This window comes from Syngnathus floridae, chromosome 12 (genome assembly GCF_059516105.1).
Source record: "Syngnathus floridae isolate MCC-2025c chromosome 12, RoL_Sflo_1.0, whole genome shotgun sequence".
In the NCBI taxonomy this organism is placed as follows: Eukaryota; Metazoa; Chordata; class Actinopteri; order Syngnathiformes; family Syngnathidae; genus Syngnathus; species Syngnathus floridae.
The window spans coordinates 13,061,165-13,079,247 of NC_142424.1; the positions used below are offsets into that span (position 1 = coordinate 13,061,165).

At 43.4% G+C, this 18,083-nt stretch overlaps 1 protein-coding gene across 3 annotated transcripts in view; it reads left to right on the forward strand.

Moving 5' to 3' along the window:
* Positions 1 to 18,083, forward strand: part of slc12a2 (solute carrier family 12 member 2) — a 106,273-nt gene that overhangs the window by 62,403 nt on the left and 25,787 nt on the right. For all 3 annotated transcript variants that reach the window (XR_015861812.1, XM_088392511.1, XM_088392510.1), the window contains exons 12-17: positions 3,495 to 3,618; positions 6,183 to 6,284; positions 9,859 to 10,014; positions 11,859 to 11,958; positions 12,317 to 12,428; positions 12,651 to 12,791. Coding sequence is in view for 2 of the 3 variants with exons in the window: in XM_088392511.1 (XP_088248637.1) it covers positions 3,495 to 3,618; positions 6,183 to 6,284; positions 9,859 to 10,014; positions 11,859 to 11,958; positions 12,317 to 12,428; positions 12,651 to 12,791 (735 nt within the window). In the remaining variant the exon portion in view is untranslated. The remainder of the gene's footprint in view (positions 1 to 3,494; positions 3,619 to 6,182; positions 6,285 to 9,858; positions 10,015 to 11,858; positions 11,959 to 12,316; positions 12,429 to 12,650; positions 12,792 to 18,083) is intronic.

The following is an 18,083-nucleotide window of genomic DNA, read 5'->3' on the forward strand; positions in this document are numbered from 1 at the left end:
AATCCAACACCAAGAACAGACATGAACGAGCAACAACAGGCTAAACAATACGGTATGCTAACGTGACATAAACACAAACGAAGAGCTGAGAACGGACCTGACGTAACATTGACAGTTATCCAAATAACTATAACATAAATAACACCTTTATCAAACCATCTGTGTCACTCCAAATCATTAAATCCATCGATCGTCCTTTATGTCAACAATGCCGGGTTTGCGCCGCAACGCTGATGTCGGTTGCAGTTCAAATTATTGCACAGGCTCATGTAACGATATATAAATTATATATGAAATAACTATTATATAAGCAACAATATTGTCAAACCATCTGTGTCACTTCAAATCATTGAATCCATCGATCGTCCTTTGTCAACAACGCCGGGTGTGCGCCGCACTGCTGACGTCGGTTGCAGTTCAAATTATTCCACAGGCCCATATAACGATATATAGATTATATATCAAATAACTATAATACAAGCAACAATATTATCAAACCATCTGTGTCACTCCAAATCGTTAAATCCATCAATCTGCCTTTATGTCAACAATGCCGGGTGTGCGCCGCGCAGCTGACGTCGGACTCGCCTCAGTTGCAGTTCAAATTATTCCACAGGTCCATATAATTATAAACAACAATTTTATCAAACAATCTCTCACTCCAAGTCATTAAATCGAATCCTTTGTCCTTTATGTAAACACCGCCGCGTGTGCGCTGCGCCGCACCGCTGCTGTCTGTTGCAGTTCAAATTACAGTCATCCCTTGCTACATCGTGGTTTGTTTATTGCGGCTTCACTCCATCGCTGATTTTTGAATTTTGAAAATTTGTGAATAATTTCATATATAAGTCGCTCCTGAGTATAAGTCGCACCCCCCACCCAAACTGAAAAAAACGCGACTTATAGTTCGAAAAATACGGTGTGTGTATATGTATATAGATGTATATGTGTATATATATATAAGTATATGTGTCTGTGTGTGTATATATATATTTATTTATTTATTTATTTATTTATTCCCCCCGCTACTTTTCCATGCTTTTTCGCATTTGCCATTCTCATCCTTGGTAGTCGTGATATTGGATTTGCGGCCGCATGTTTTGGACACTCGGGTGAAGAGAGGGGCGGAGCTGTCAACTGATCACCACCTGGTAGTGGGTTGGCTCCGAGAGTGGGGGAAGATGCCGGTCCATCCTGGCAGACCCAAACGCACTGTGAGTGTCTGCTGGGAACGTCTGGCAGAATCCCCTGTAAGGAAGAGCTTCAACAACCACCTCCGGCAGAGCTTTTCTCACGTCCCGGGGGAGACAGGGGACATTGAGTCCGAATGGACCATGATTCGTGCCTCCATGTTGAGGCAGCCGACCGGAGCTGTGGCCGTAAGGTGGTCGGTACCTGTCGTGGCGGCAATGCCCGAACCCGCTGGTGGACACTGGCGGTAAGGGATGCCGTCAAGCTGAAGGAGTCCTATCGGGCCGTTTTTGTCTGTGGGACTCCGGAGGCAGCCCACAGGTACCGGATGGCCAAACAAAACGCGGCTTCGGCAGTTGCCGAGGCAAAAACCCAGCCGTGGGAGGAGTTTGGCGAAGGCATGGAGAATGACTTCCGGACGGCTTCGAGGAAATTCTGGTCCACCATCCGGCGTCTCAGTTGGGGGAAGCAGTGCACCGTCACACTGTTTACAGTGGAGATGGCGTGCTGCTGACCTCGACTCGGGACGTCGTGAGTCGGTGGGTAGAATACTTCGAAGACCTCCTCAATTCCACCTACACGCCTTCCATTGTGGAAGCAGGGCCTAGAGACTCTGGGGTCGAAGTCACTGAGGCAGTTAAAAAACTCCTCGGGGGCAAGGCCCCAGGGGTGGATGAGATACGCCCAGAGTTCTTAAAGGCTCTGGATGTTGTGGGGCTGTCTTGGCTGACACGCCTCTGCAACATTGCATGGACATCGGGGACGGTGCCTTTGGATTGGCAGACTGGGGTGGTGGTTCCCCTCTTTAAGAAGGGGGACCGGAGGGTGTGTTCCAACTACAGAGGACTCTCACTCCTCAGCCTCCTTGGTAAGGTCTATTCAGGGGTGCTGGAGAGGAGGGTCTGATAGGAGGTTGAACCTCGGATTCAGGAGGAGCAGTGTGGCTTTCGTCCTGGCCGTGGAACAGTGGACCAGCTCTACACCCTCGGCAGGATCCTCGAGGGGCATGGGACTTTGCTCAACCAGTCCACATGTGTTTTGTAAACTTGGAGAAGGCGTTCGACCGTGTACCTTGGGAAGTCCTGTGGAGGGTGCTTTGGGAGTACGGGGTGCCGAGCCAACCGATAAGGGCAGTTCAGTCCCTGTATCACCGATGGCAGAGTTTGGTCCGCATTTCCAGCAGTAAGTCAGATTCGTTCCCAGTGAGGGTTGGACTCCACCAAGGCTGCCCTTTGTCATCGATTCTGTTCATAACTTTTATGAACAGAATTTCTAGGTGTCTGGTTTGGGGACCTCAGCATTGCGTCTCAGCTTTTTGCAGACGACGTGGTGCTGTTGGCTTCTTCAAGCCGTGATCGCCAGCTCTCACTGGAGCGGTTCGCAACCGAGTGTGAAGCGGTCAGGATGAGTGTCCGCACCTCCAAATCCGAGTCCATGGTGCTCGGTCGGAAAAGAGTGGAATGCCCTCTCCAGATCGGGGATGAGATCCTGCCCCAGGTGGAGGAGTTTAAGTATCTTGGGATGTTGTTCACGAGTGAGGGCAGGATGGAGCGCGAAATTGACAGGCGGATCGGTGCAGCGTCGGCAGTAATGTGGACTCTGTACCGGTCCGTCGTGGTGAAGAGAGAGCTGAGCCAAAAGGCAAAGCTCTCAATTTACCGGTCGATCTACGGTCCTACACTCACCTATGGTCACGAGCTACGGGTCATGACCGAAAGAACAAGATCCCGGATACAAGTGGCCGAAATGAGTTTCCTCCGCAGGGAGTTTGGGCTCTCCCTTAGAGATAAGGTGACAAGCTCGGTCATCCGGGAGAGTTTTGGAGTATAGCCGCTGCTCCTCCACGTTGAGAGGAGCCAGATGAGGTGGCTTGGGCATCTCATCAGGATGCCTCCTGGACTCCTCCCTTGGGAGGTGCTCCAGGCATGTCCCACCGGTAGGAGACCCCTTGGACGACCCAGGACATGCTGGAGAGACTGTCTCTCAGCTGGCCTGGGAATTCCTTGGGATCCCCCAGGATGAGCTGGATGAAGTAGCTGGAGAGCGGGAAATGTGGGCGTCCCACCCAAAGCTGCTGTCCCTGCGACCCGACCCCGGATAAGCGGAAGTGGATGGATGGATGGATGGATGGATGGATGGATGGATGGATGGATGGATGGATGGAAAATGAATACAGACACATTGGTCACACAACCAGAGTGTGGATGACCCCCCAAAAATATCTAAAGCAGTTTTAATTACGATTAGGCATGTAAGAAACATGTCCTCTACATATTAACAATACGATTCTTTTTTTTTTGCAGGCTTTATGTAAAGATAACATTTACCCAGGCCTTGGAATGTTTGCGAAAGGTTACGGCAAGAACAATGAGCCTCTCCGAGGCTACATCCTGACCTTTGTGATCGCTCTTGTTTTCATCCTAATTGGTAAGGTAGCTAGCTACACTGCTTGATAATATGGCGATTGAATGGAAAATGATTTGTCTTCTAAAAGTATTATGCTTACAAATGTTTTAAATGTTTATTGTGATGACATTGATTTAAATGTGAACCAAGTCCAAATTTTTTTTGTAACCCTCAGGGATGAGAATTTTTCGCGTGTTTTTTTCCGTCGAAAGTATCATTTTCGTGAATCATGTAAATCCGTTGAGGAAATGTTGTTTATATATGGGGGGGCCTCGGCGACTCGCGAGCATTCGCCCGCCCGCCTCGACGTCATCTTTCGGGAATCGGCTAGCCTCTGTAAACCTAACTGACAGCACTAATGCAACAACATCCGCCTTATTTTCAGCAGCATTTTGGCGCTACTTTCGTCACATCATATCGCCTTAGTTATGCGGAGAACTACCGTAATTTTCAGACTATAAGTCGTGTGTTTTTTTCATAGTTTGGGTGGTGGGGCGACTTATAATAAGGAGCGACTTGTGTTTTTTTCTTCTTCAAAAAAAAAAAAGTGAAACCACGATAAACGAACCGCGATGTAGCAAGTGATTACTGCAATTTAAATTTCAAGTGACGTCAGCGGCGAGGCGTGCGCGGCGGTTGTTTACAAAAAGGACAAAGAGATGGGATGACAAAGGGCCCCACGTACTACCGGCATCATTAGCAGCTTTGTTTGTAAGTGACACGGAGGATGAAGAGTTTGAAGGATTTAAGGATTTGGAGTGACATAGAAGGTTTGAAAAACTATTATGGCTTTTACGCACGCCCGGCCCTACTCTACAGAGCTCTCTTTCACCTCCGTGGATGGAAGTCTAGGGCCGGCGATCAGCCGGGTGGCTGTCCGGGGACGGTGGATGTGGCTCGGTCATGGCTTTGACGCATGCCCGGTCCTACTCTATGGAGCTCTCTTTCACTTCCGTGGCTGGAAGTCCACGCCGCCACACGCCTGGAAGTTTGTTTTGTTAAATAAAGAGCCGTTTACCAAACCCACGTCTTTCCTTGAACTTTGTTAACGCTACAATATAGTTATACAGTTGATCTGTGGAATAACGACGAAGCTGACGTCAGCTGCTCACGCGCGGCGTTGTTGACATAAAGGACGAGGAATTTGTTTGATGGATTTAATGATTTAGAGTGCACAGATGGTTTGATAATACTATTGCTTATATAATAGTTATTTGATATCTAATTTATATATCGTCATATGGGCCTGTGGAATATTTTGAAGTGCAAGCGCTGTCAGCCGCGCGCACCCATTGTTGACAAAGGACGATCGACGGATTTAATGATTTGGAGTGACACAGATGGTTGGATAACATTATTGTTTATATAATAGTTATTTGATATCTAATTTATGTATCGTTATATGGGCCTGTGGAATATTTTGAAGTGCAAGCGCCGTCAGCGGCGCGCACCCATTGTTGACATAAAGGACGATCGATGGATTTAATGATTTGTAGTGACAGAGATGGTTTTATTAACGTGTTATTTACATATGTAATAGTTTTTTTGTGTAACTCTGAATGTTATGTCAGGCCCGTTCTCAGCTCTTTGTTTGTGTTTGTCATGTTAGCATACCTATCGTTTAGCCTGTTGTCGCTCGTTCATGTCTGGTCTTGGTGTTGGATTTTGTCGAATAAATTTCCCCCCCAAAATGCGACTTATACTCCGGAGCGACTCATATATGTTTTTCTTCACGTTATTCGGCATTTTATAGCTAATGCGACCTATATTCCGGAGCGACTTTTAGTCCAAAAATCACTGTAAGTATTCTTACACCGCCACAATGTGAATTTGCGATTGGGTTTCTTCACTTGTAGACGAGTTATTTAGTTAGATAGATCTAGGGATATATATATATATATATATATATATATATATATATATATATATATATATATATATATATACATATATATATATATATATATATATATATATATATATATATATATATATATATATATATATATATATATATATATATATATATACATATATATATATATATTCGCCCCCTGCCCGGCTACTTTTCAGTGGTTTTTCACAATAGCCGTTCTCATCCCAGAACCCTACTCTTGCTGCTTTGTGGTCACTGTGCTTGAAGCCATTTGTCACACTTGGGAGGATATGATGACCTCATCAATTATTAGTTATTGCGATTGGTCTGCATTGTGCAAATTTGTACTGTAGGTCAAATTCTTAAAATTTACACCTTCTACATCAGGCTCAGAAATACACAAGTAATTATTTTCATTAACTAATGAAAGTTCCCCATGGATATATAGTAGATGATCACCATGTTACAGCAAGACTACTACATTGACAGGAGATGGTGGAGTAGTGTTTTGGGCTTAAATATGGACAAGTGAAGTGACATTTTTAGCATTCCGTATTGAACATGTGGAGTTTTTGACCAATTTAGTTCTCGCTATGTTATAAAAAAGAGTCTTTGAGAAAGTGTCTTATTGATGCTACATAATGTGAACATTGCAATACTGTGTTTAAGAATGTAAACAACTGGTCATCTATGTTTTGTTTCGTTGCAGCTGAACTGAACATAATTGCCCCCATCATCTCTAACTTTTTCTTGGCCTCCTATGCGTTGATCAACTTTTCGGTGTTCCATGCGTCATTGGCTAACTCCCCGGGTAAGTTATAGGAAGATAAGTAAACTACTTTAAATGTGATCTATTGTAAAATGCAGTATCAAAGCTGTTATGGTCGAAATCTCTTAAACATTTCCTTTGTGTGAAAATCAATGTATTTCTCCTAAAGGGCATTGAGAGCACATTCTAAAATAATGATTACTTCTCTACTGACTGGAAGGTTTACAGATCAAGCTAAAGAAGATGGAAATTATTTGGGGATGTGCAAAGGAGGAACAGTGGATATTAGCACATGAATGTTGGAAATGCTAGTAGGAGGCAAAGCGAACATTTATTGATATGGTGAAGGTTTGCAGATAACTGAAGTTTGAGCAGAAAATGTTGAGAACAACGAGACATGCACATCATTTTCAAATACATTGTAGACACATATATCCATCCACCCATTTTCAACACCGCTTATCCTGTTCAGTGACGTATATAGAGACGAACAACCAATCGCACTCACATGCACACCACCACTGAGCGGGAATCAATCCCACGCTGCCTGCACACAAATCAAGCGTGTGTCACCCATACACTATCAGTTACTTGTATAGGCACACACACTTCAATAAACAACTCATTTTAAATTGTGTTTACTAGTGAGTAAGATAGTGACAATTTAATAGCATAAACACACTTATTTTGAAATGGAATTCACTAAAGGTATGTTTCACGGATGTGGTGATAAAGCGTGTAAATGTGCTATAACAGGAAAGATGATGGTGCCATTCATTTATTCATAAATCACAGGTGTCAAACTTAAGGCCCTGGGTCCAGATCCAGCCCGCGACATTATTTTGTGTGGCCTGTGAGGTCAAGTCATGTGTCGACTTCAATTTTCTTGCATATTGTCTTGACTTTTTAACAACACTGCATAATTAGGTAATGTAAGATTTGTTTGGTGACCAATCCCCCCTATAAAATAAATTAAAAATCAGTTGAAAAAAAATTTACTGGCTTGTGATTTTAATAGTAGTTATCCATCAATTTTTTGTTTATATGTGACAATATGAGGCAATCATACATGGGTTCACAGTCAAAATGGCCCTACAAGAAAACTGTAATATACCGTATTTTTCGGACAATAAATCGCGTTTTTTTCATAGTTTGGGTGGGGGGCGACTTATACTCAGGAGTGACTTAAATGTGAAATTCTTCACAAATTTTCAAAATTCTAAAATCCGCGATGTAGTGAAACCACGATAAACGAACCGCGATGTAGCAAGGGATTACTGTAATCTGAACTGCAACTGCGGCGCATATGCGGCGGTGTTTTACATGAAGGACAAAGGATTCGATCACGGGTTTTAATGACTTAGAGTGACACAGATGGTCTGATAAAATTGTTGTTTATAATTATATGGGCCTGTGGAATATTTTGAAGTGCAACTGCCGTCAGCGGCGTGCACCCGGCATTGTTGACATAAAGGACGATCAATGGATTTAATGATTTGGAGTGACACAGATGGTTTGATAATATTATTGCTTATGTAATAGTTATTCGATATATAATTTATATATCGTTATATGGGCCTATGGAATAATTTGAAATGCAACCGCGGTCAGCGGCGCGGCGCGCATGCGGCATTGTTGACATAAAGGACGATCAATGGATTTAATGATTTGGAGTGACACAGATTGTTTGATAATGATATTGCTTATATCATAGTTATTTGATATCTACTTTATATATCGTTATATGGGTCTGTGGAATTATTTGAAGTGCAGCCACCGTCAGCAGTGCTCACCCGGCATTGTTGACATAAAGGACGATCGATGGATTTAATGATTTGGAGGGACACAGATGGTTTGATAAAGGTGTTATTTATGTTATAGTTATTTGGATAACTGTCAATGTTACGTCAGGCCCGTTCTCAGCTCTTCGTTTGTGTTTATAGCACGGTAGCGTACCTGTGTTAAGCCTGTTGTTGCTCGTTCATGTCTGTTCTTGGTGTTGGATTTTGTCGAATAAATTTCCCCCAAAATGCGACTTGTACTCCGGAGCAACTTATATATGTTTTTTTCACTTTATTGTGCATTTTATGGATAATGCGACGTATATTCTGGAGTGACTTTTAGTCCGAAAAATACAGTAATTTGAGCTCATTCTTTCCAAAATAAGATTTACTTTGAAATAAATTAATCTCATCTAAAAAATAAATTCATACATACATACACACACACACATTTTTCGCTCGCTATATTGCAATTCAGCCTTGCTGTTTCATGGATTCTTTTATTAATTAATTTATTTATTTAGCTGTGTAAGAAAGGTAAACCACAAATGGAGTCCACTAATGTAGTGCTTTTATCTACACTATATGGTGTTCAATGCACTTTACAGATCTTCACATTCAGCCATTCACACACCCATCCATACTCACAATGTGCTCTGCAGAAGCTCGTGCTTGAACTGTTTCTATCTGTACTGCATGACTCACTGATGCACCATGACCTGTTTGGAGCACCAACAGCGCGCACCAGCACTGATTTTGGTGCACTCTGAATTATTGAACAGCGGTTTTGAAGAAAGTTCTGTTCAGAAACTTGAAACATTTTTCAAATGGGGCCATTGAGTCATTCAGTCTAAGCCAGATAGTAAACAGTTGCATTCAGAAACTGGGAAGAAATCAGTTGGACACCAACCGCAGGACAAGGATGATGAAATCTTGGCAAATAACTTTTTGTAATAGTTTGTTTTAAAACATCTTACCTTAACGCATATTGCGCCCAAGATAATGGATTTTTCATTGCACATATTAAATTCTATGCTCTTTTTCTCCTTTAACCCCAGAGCGCTAGCTGTGCTCCAGGTACAGATTCCCTGTCTTGCATTTAATTCTACCGAGCAGATTATGTATTTACCAGCACATAAATGGTACATGGCTCAATCTGAGGCTAATATTGAGAAATATTGAGAAAATAGACCAACCTTTACTGCCTCGCAAGATTTTACCACCTTTCCAAAAACTATTTGTATGTAAAATCTTAGCCTCATCATTACCAAAGTCACTTAGGGGATTGTCACATAATACTGTAGTGAATGAAGTGACATGGTCAATGTACCCTTTATGTGTTGTGGTTGTAGCCTTAGTCATTCTATAACAACGCAGCATCACTGTGTCCCATCACTAAAAGTCTATTTCTTCAATTTTTGTGTTACCCCTAGGCTGAGTGAGTAATTATGGTCTTAAATAGCAGGTGTAACTTTCTGAGTTCATGTATAACAGACTGATACCCTTCATTCTTTAACCCAAGTACATACAACATCAAGATACTCTCTTTCCATGCTCTTTGTAACTTGTTTACAGTTCATGGTCATAATTCATTAAAGAAAAGAAAAAACATTTCTCATGTTGAATTCCTATTTGTTGAAAATGAGTCTAGTCCTTTTTCTTGGTGGTGTATTTAACAAACCTACTCAAGTTTGACTTCTAATAATTCGTTTAATCATTTTAACACAAGAGTTTTGCGGAGGTTTACATGCAGATATACCAGTAATATTTTAGCATTTTGTTTACTGTCTTTGTTCTGAATTGTGACTTGTGACTTTGTGGCATTGATATCACAGGGTGGCGTCCTAGCTTCAAATACTACAACATGTGGGTTTCGCTTGCGGGAGCTGTACTGTGCTGCGTGGTAATGTTTGTCATCAACTGGTGGGCTGCTCTCTTCACCAACGTCATTGTTCTGGGACTCTATATTTATGTCAGCTATAAAAAGCCTGGTAAGTATGTCATCTTAAATTTTCTTAAAATCCATCCATCCATGATCCGAATCACTTTTCCTCAGGAGGGTCGCAGGCGTACCGGAGCCTATCCCAGCTGAGTAGGCGAGGGACACCCAGAACTCGTTGCCAGCCAATCATAGGGTACACATAGACAAACAAGCATTCACACTCACCTAAAGTCAATCTAGAGTGCCCAATTACCCTACCATTCATGTATTTGGGATGTGGGAGGAAAGCCGAGAACCCGGTGGAAACCCATGGGGAGAACATGCAAACTCTACACAGGAAGGCCAGAGACAAAATCTAACCCTGCACTTTTGAACTGTGAGGCGACATGCTATCTAGCGCTCCACTGTGCCCCGTCATCATTAAACAAATAGTTTTCATATTTTTGTATACCAAAAAGATTCACAGGACATTAAAGTCCCAAAGTCCCAATGATCATCGTCACACACACATCTGGGTGTGGTGAAATTTGTCCTCTGAATTTTAACCCATCCCCATGTGATTTTAATCCATCCCCTGGGGGGAGCAGTGAGCAGCAGCGGTGCCGCGCTCGGGAATCATTTGGTGATCTAACCCCCCAATTCCAACCCTTAATGCTGAGTGTCAAGCAGGGAGGCAATGGGTCCCATTTTTATAGTCTTTGGTATGACCCGGCCGGGGTTTGAACCCACAACCTTCCAGTCTCAGGGCGGACACTCTACTACTAGGCCACTGAGCTGGTGAGGAAAATGTCAGGTTTTTTTTAGTTTGGTAACTGATTCACCGTCATTTTGACAGCAACTCAACTAAATATTTCCTGTAGATGTACTAGATCAGATGTGATCAGGATGAACTTTGGTTAATTCTTTACTCATTAGTTTAGCAAGATTCCTGGGATGACTGGCGAAGGAGTTATTAAAGCCAAGGGTTCACTTACTACTAGTACTTTTCCCTCCTCTCTGTCGTATGACTGGTGAGAGATTTTGCTAAGCTCAAAACAACAATATGAAAATATATACTGTAATTGTTTGAATGGTATCAATATAGACAGTGTTTATTTTATTATATGAATTAAAATCAAACCACAGTTTATGATCAATTTATGCAGAAATCTAAGCAATTCCGATTGGTTCACTTCCTCGCACTGTGCTCCACTTGGAGGAGTGGTACTCAAATCAGTGTCATTCTGTTTTAGTCTGCCAGCAGAGTGAGTGAAGGTCTCCCACTCTGACTACACCTGAAAGTCTCAACAAGTCATTTATTCATTTATTTATAATAGTACGTAGAGGGGCTCTGAATAATGAATGGCTCAATCTGCTAACAAGTTACTAATGTAACATATTGCTCACATATGGCAGACAATACATTCCGTTGCACTAATAATGCTGGTGAAAATGTGGGTGTACCCTCCCTACTTCCCGAAGTCAGCTGAGATAGACCCCAGCACGCCCACAACCCTCGTGAAAATAAGCAGTTTGGATAATGGATCATTATAATGACTCTACCGCAGCTATTCAGAATCCTGACATTGCAAAATGTCATGATGAGCATTATGGATTGATCTTTATTATTGATCTTTACTAATACCAATAACCAAAAAGAATTGCAAGTCCTGACACAATACTGGACAGTCACGCTGCAGTGCCCTTGCAACCTCTACAAATGCAATGCAGGCCTAACAACTTGGACCACACCTGTGTGTACACAGTTTGACATGCAGCTACACATACATACAAGGCTTTCTTATTGCCCATCACGCCACATGGGACAGATTGCCTGTGGCTCAGCGAGGTGACCCACAAACACACTTCCTAACTCTAATGCGCGTTTCTGCATGCATGCTCTCTCCTGTCCAGATGTGAACTGGGGCTCATCGACCCAGGCTTTGACCTACCATCAGGCTCTCACCCACACTTTACACCTCAGTGGAGTAGAAGACCACATTAAGAATTTCAGGTATAAAAGATAAGTAAACGCGCATTAACAGATCATTGGATTGGATCATCTCTGTTATATGGTTAAATCAAATTAACATCTGAAACTGAATGGTCATTCTACAATTCCCAGTTCAGATGAGAGCTAATAAGCACTATGAAAGGCAGAATAATTAGTGTGGCTTCAGGGTTCATTCACATGTCCTCTCATCACCTATCTATAATCCTAAAGAGATTAACATATTTGCTTTGATTGTGCTAATCTATTTTAGATACCCACCCCCACTCATCCACCACCCCTCATGTCCCACTCCAAGGCTAGACCACAGTAAAATGGGGGGGGATCAATGATGTACATTTTTGCTTATTTTTGTATGTAGACCCCAGTGTCTGGTGATGACTGGTTACCCTAACTCCCGTCCAGCTCTTTTGGACTTGGTCCACAGCTTTACTAAGAATGTGGGTCTGATGATCTGTGGTCATATTCGAACGGTGAGCAAATAATTCCTTATGGCATTAAATTTCCTACACATACTAGTATCTATCACATGGTATATTTGTGATGCATTTACAACATTAATCGGTACACTTAAAAAAAAAATAGAAAATGCATTTAAGAATGTTTCAGATTATGTTAGAATTACACACAGTCAATCACTAAGTATTTTGTACAAATAGTATTATTGTTATTTATTTGTCTTTGCTACCTCACAGGGTTATAGAAGGCCAAACTTTAAAGATCTGGCAACAGACCAGTCTCGGTATCAGCGCTGGCTGCTCAAGAATGAAACAAAGGCTTTCTACACACCAGTGTTCGCAGAAGACATGAGGCAGGGAAGTCAGTACCTCCTCCAGGTAGGAACACATGGCAACTAAATTACCCAGCAACAAACGATTTTGTGGCAAAGTGAGATGTAGTTTTACAAATGTGTACCGTAATTTTCGGACTATAAGTCGCGTTTTTTTTCATAGTTTGGGTGGGGGGGCGACTTATACTGAGGAGCGACTTATATGTGAATTTTTTCACAAATTTTCAAAATTCAAAAAAAAGAAAAAAAAGTTAAACTGCGATAAACGAACCGCGATGTAGCAAGGGATTACTGTAATTGGAATTTCAAGTGACGTCAGCGGCGCGGCGCGGCGCGGCGCGGCAGTTGTTTACATAAAGGACAAAGAGTCAATCATGGGATGACGAAGGGCTCCATGTCCTACCGGCATCATTAGCGGCTTTGTTTGTAAGTGACACGGAGGACGAAGAGTTGGAAGGATTTAATGATTTGGAGTGACACAGAAGGTTTGAAAAACTAGTATGGCTTTTACGCACGCCCGGTCCTACTCTACGGAGCTTTCTTTCACCTCCGTGGATTGAAGTCGGGGGCTGGCGCTCGGCCGGGTGGCTGTCCAGGGACGGTGGATGGGGCTCGGACATGGCTTTTACGTGCGCCCGGTCCTACTCTACAGAGCTCTCTTTCACCTCCGTGGATGGAAGTCGTGGGCCGGCGCTCGGCCGGGTGGCTGCCCGGGGACGGTGGATGGGGCTCGGACATGGCTTTTACGCACACTCTATTCTATGGAGCTCTCTTCCACCTCCGTGGCTGGAAGTACCACCTCCGGGGATGGAAGTCCACGCCGCCACATACCTGGAAGTCCACGCCGGTGCTTGGGGCTGTGTGGTGGTGAACTATTTATGTTATAGTTATTTGATATATTTTATTTCATATAGCAACTTGTATACCGTATTTGCCGGTGTATAAGTCAAAGTCAGCTTTATTGTCAATTTCTCCACATGCCAAAGACACACAAAGAAACCGAAATTTCGTTCCCCCTATCCCACGGTGACAAGACATGGCTCACAACAGACAAACAGTAAACAAGTATAACAAAAGCGTGCTGAATAAATAATGAATAAATAACACAACAATAAATAAATAAATAAATAAGAGGAGCACAAAAAGAAAAAAACAAAAAAGAGCAAGTGCGCGTACAGCAGACATTCCCGAAAATAGCGCAACAGTGCCGCACGCTACGCAGAAGGGGGTAGCGAGTTCAGGGCCCTAACAGCCTGGGGAAAGAAGCTGTCGGCGAGTCTGGTGGTGCGGGAGCGCAGGCTCCTGTACCTTTTCCCAGAGGGCAGAAGGTCAAACAAAGAGTGAGCCGGGTGACTCACATCTCTGGCAATCGAGGTTGCCTTGCGGGTGAGATGGGAGGTGTAAATGTCCTTCAGGGAGGGAAGCGAAGCACCAATAATCTTACCAGCCGTATTCACTATGCGCTGCAGGGCCTTCAAGTTCTGTTCAGTGCAGTTACCACCCCAGACAGCGATGCAACTGGTGAGGACGCTCTCAATGGTGCCACGGTAGAATGTAGACAGGACTGCCTGAGGAGCACATGCACGCCTGAGCTTCCGCAGGAAGTACAGGCGGCGCTTAGCTTTCGACTCGATGTTTAAGTCGACCCCCTAAAATTCGACGGAAATTTACGATTTTATGATATATCCTTTGTATAAGTCGAGCTCAATTGTTGCATCATATTAAACTTCAAAATTCAATCAGAAATATGCGAAATTTATTGACGAAATGTGTTCAAATTCTGGGAGGCCGTGCGCATGCGCAGTGGCCGGAAATAGCTCCAGCCGAGCGGATCGGCTGTTTATAAGCACCGCGGAGGAGATCGCGTAGCCTTATTCGACTTCCAGCGGCCGGCAAGCTCGCGCACGCCGCCCGGCACCACCGGGAGGCCGGAAATAGCTTCAAGCTGAGCGGATCGGCACTTTATAAGCACCGCGGAGGAGATCGCGGAGCCTCATTCGACTTCCAGCGGCCGGCGAGCTCGCGCACGCCGCCCGGCACATCCGGGAGGCTGTGCGCACGCGCCAAGTGGCCGAAAATAGCTCCCGCCGAGCGGATCGGCTGTTTATAAGTACCGCGGAGGAGATCGCGGAGCCTCATTCGACTTCCAGCGGTCGGCGAGCTCGCGCACGCCGCCCGGCACATCCAGGAGGCCGTGCGCACGCGCCAAGTGGCCGAAAATAGCTCCCGCCGAGCGGATCGGCACTTTATAAGCACCGCGGATGAAATCGCGGAGGCTCATTCGACTTCCAGCGGCCGGCGAGCTCGCGCACGCCGCCCGGCACATCCGGGAGGCCGTGCGCACGCGCCAAGTGGCCGAAAATAGCTCCCGCCGAGCGGATCGGCTGTTTATAAGCACCGCGGAGGAGATCGCGGAGCCTCATTCGACTTCCAGCGGCCGGCGAGCTCGCGCACGCCGCCCGGCACACCCGTGAGGCCGTGCGCACGCGCCAAGTGGCCGAAAATAGCTCCCGCCAAGCGGGTCGGCACTTTATAAGCACCGCGGATGAAATCGCGGAGCCTCATTCGACTTCCAGCGGCCGGCGAGCTCGCGCACGCCGCCCGGCACATCCAGGAGGCCGTGCGCACGCGCCAAGTGGCCGAAAATAGCTCCCGCCGAGCGGATCGGCACTTTATAAGCACCGGGAGGAGATCGCGGAGCCTCATTCGACTTCCAGCGGCCGGCGAGCTCGCGCACGCCGCCCGGCACACCCGGGATGCCGTGCGCACGCGCCAAGTGGCCGAAAATAGCTCCCGCCAAGCGGGTCGGCACTTTATAAGCACCGCGGATGAAATCGCGGAGCCTCATTCGACTTCCAGCGGGCTGCGCACTCGCGCACGCCGCCCGGTTCAAATTTTCTAAGTGCCAACGCACAATGAGATGCATGAGAAACGGCCTTGGTTACCATCACATTTGAAGCGATGAATACGAAGTTAAATTTTATGACTCGGTGTATAAGTCAAGATCGATTTTTTTTGGTCAATTTTGGATCGAAAAAGGTCGACCAATACACCGGCAAACACGGTATGTTTTTTTTGGCTCATTGAACTCTTGTTTTGTTTAATAAAGAGACGTTTACCAAACCCACGTCTTTCCTTGTACTTTGGTAACGCTATAATATAGTTATATACTAGATCTGTGGAATAATGACGAGGCTGACGTCAGGGCGCACGCGCGGCGTTGTTGACAAAGGACGAGGGATTTGATCGATGGATTTAATGATTTGGAGTGACACAGATGGTTTGATTATATTGTTGTTTATGTGATAGTTATTTGATATATACTTTATATATCGTTATATAGGTCTGTGGAATATTTAGAATATTTAGACGTCAGCGGCGCATACGCGGCATCGTTTCCATAAAGGACGATCGATGGATTCAATTAATTGGAGTGACACAGATGGTTTTATAAATGTGTTATTTATGAAATAGTTATTTGAATAACTCTGAATGTTACATCAGGCCCGTTCTCAGCTCTTCGTTTGTGTTTGTCACGTTAGAATACCTATCGTTTAGCCTGTTGGTGCTCGTTCATGTCTGTTCTTGGTGTTGGATTTTGTCGAATAAATTTCCCCCAAAATGGGACTTGTACTCCGGAGCGACTTATATATGTTGTTTTTCACGTTATTGTGCATTTTATGGCTAATGCGACCTATATTCCGGAGCGACTTTTAGTCCAAAAATTACGGTATTTGCGACAGTTAACTAAGTCTGAAAGTTTTATAAAAAGTTAATACTTCCAAAATGTAACATATTTCTAGCTACTTGCATTTAAAAGTAATGTTTCTTTACAATATTACTGTCTATGTTGAGTCTTGATTTTCTCAAGTTTAAGTTTTATTATTATTTTTTAATCAAATTTATTTAATAATGATTTTATTTAATCATGATGTTGACACTTTAATAGAAAATTCCTGACTGGTAAAGTTAACTTGTGATGAGGATCTAACTTGTTATATACTTTGGGCTATAATGATAAATTCTTGACTCTATGATGGGAGATCATTTCCTTTTATTTATATGTGTATCAATGAGATTTCTCTTTTTGAATATAAACATTAGAACTGATATTTGGTCCAATAAAACTGATATTTGGTCCAGTAAATAATCCAAGACTGTACACCATTAACAAATCGTCATATATACATACAAATTAACCCACATGACGGAAATTGATAATTCATGTAAAAATACGGATGGAAATGTGGATAGATAATGTGTAATAAAGGCTAACTACGTTTGGAAAAAGAGAAATTTGAAGAGTCATCTTTTTTTCTTTTTGCCAAACACAAAAAGTTGTCATTTTCTATACTACATGGTAACAAAGGTAAATTGAGGAAGAGGAGCTAATTAGAGCTCATTAGACTTTTCTTAAAGGGGCGTAATGTAGTTTTCCCGATTGGAGTTGCCAGATTAATCACCATTTTACGATATGCGATTGATGGCACAGGATTCCATCAAATAATATCTTAAAAGCTGCATTAAAAGCCAAATTTTGCTACTGTGTGCTTTCCTTTCGAGTAGTGATCATGAAGTGGTGATCCGGGCAGAATCAGCCCCGCCGGACTGTGCAATCTGGCCTGTGACGATGATCAAGGAGAAAATATCATGTGCTCCTCACTAAAATAACAGAAAACAACTGAGACTGTAAAGGCTAAAATGCCTTCAGTTTTGTTCTAAAATGGAAAAAATACTGTATTTTTCGGACAAAAAGTTGCTCCGGAATATAGGTCACATTAGCCATAAAATGCACAATAACGTGAAAAAAAACATATATGTCGCTCCGGAGTATAAGTCGCATTTTGGGGGAAATTTATTCGACAGAATCCAACACCAATAACAGACATGAACGAGCAACAACAGGCTAAACAATAGGTATGCTAACGTGACATAAACACAAACGAAGAGCTGAGAACGGGCCTGACGTAACATTCAGAGTTATTCAAATAACTATTACATAAATAACACGTTTATAAAACCATCTGTGTCACTCCAATTAATTAAATCGATCGATCGTTCTTGATGTCAACAATGCCGGCCGGGTGCGCGCCGCTGACGGCGGTTGCACTTCAAAATATTCCACAGGCCCATATAACGATATATAAATTATATATCAAATAACTATTATATAAGCAATAATATTATCAAACCATCTGTGTCACTCCAAATCATTAAATCCATCGATCGTCCTTCATGTAAACAATGCCGGCCGGGTGCGCGCAGCTGACGGCGCTTCAACTTCAAAATATTCCATAGGCCCACATAACGATATATAAATTATGTATCAAATAACTAT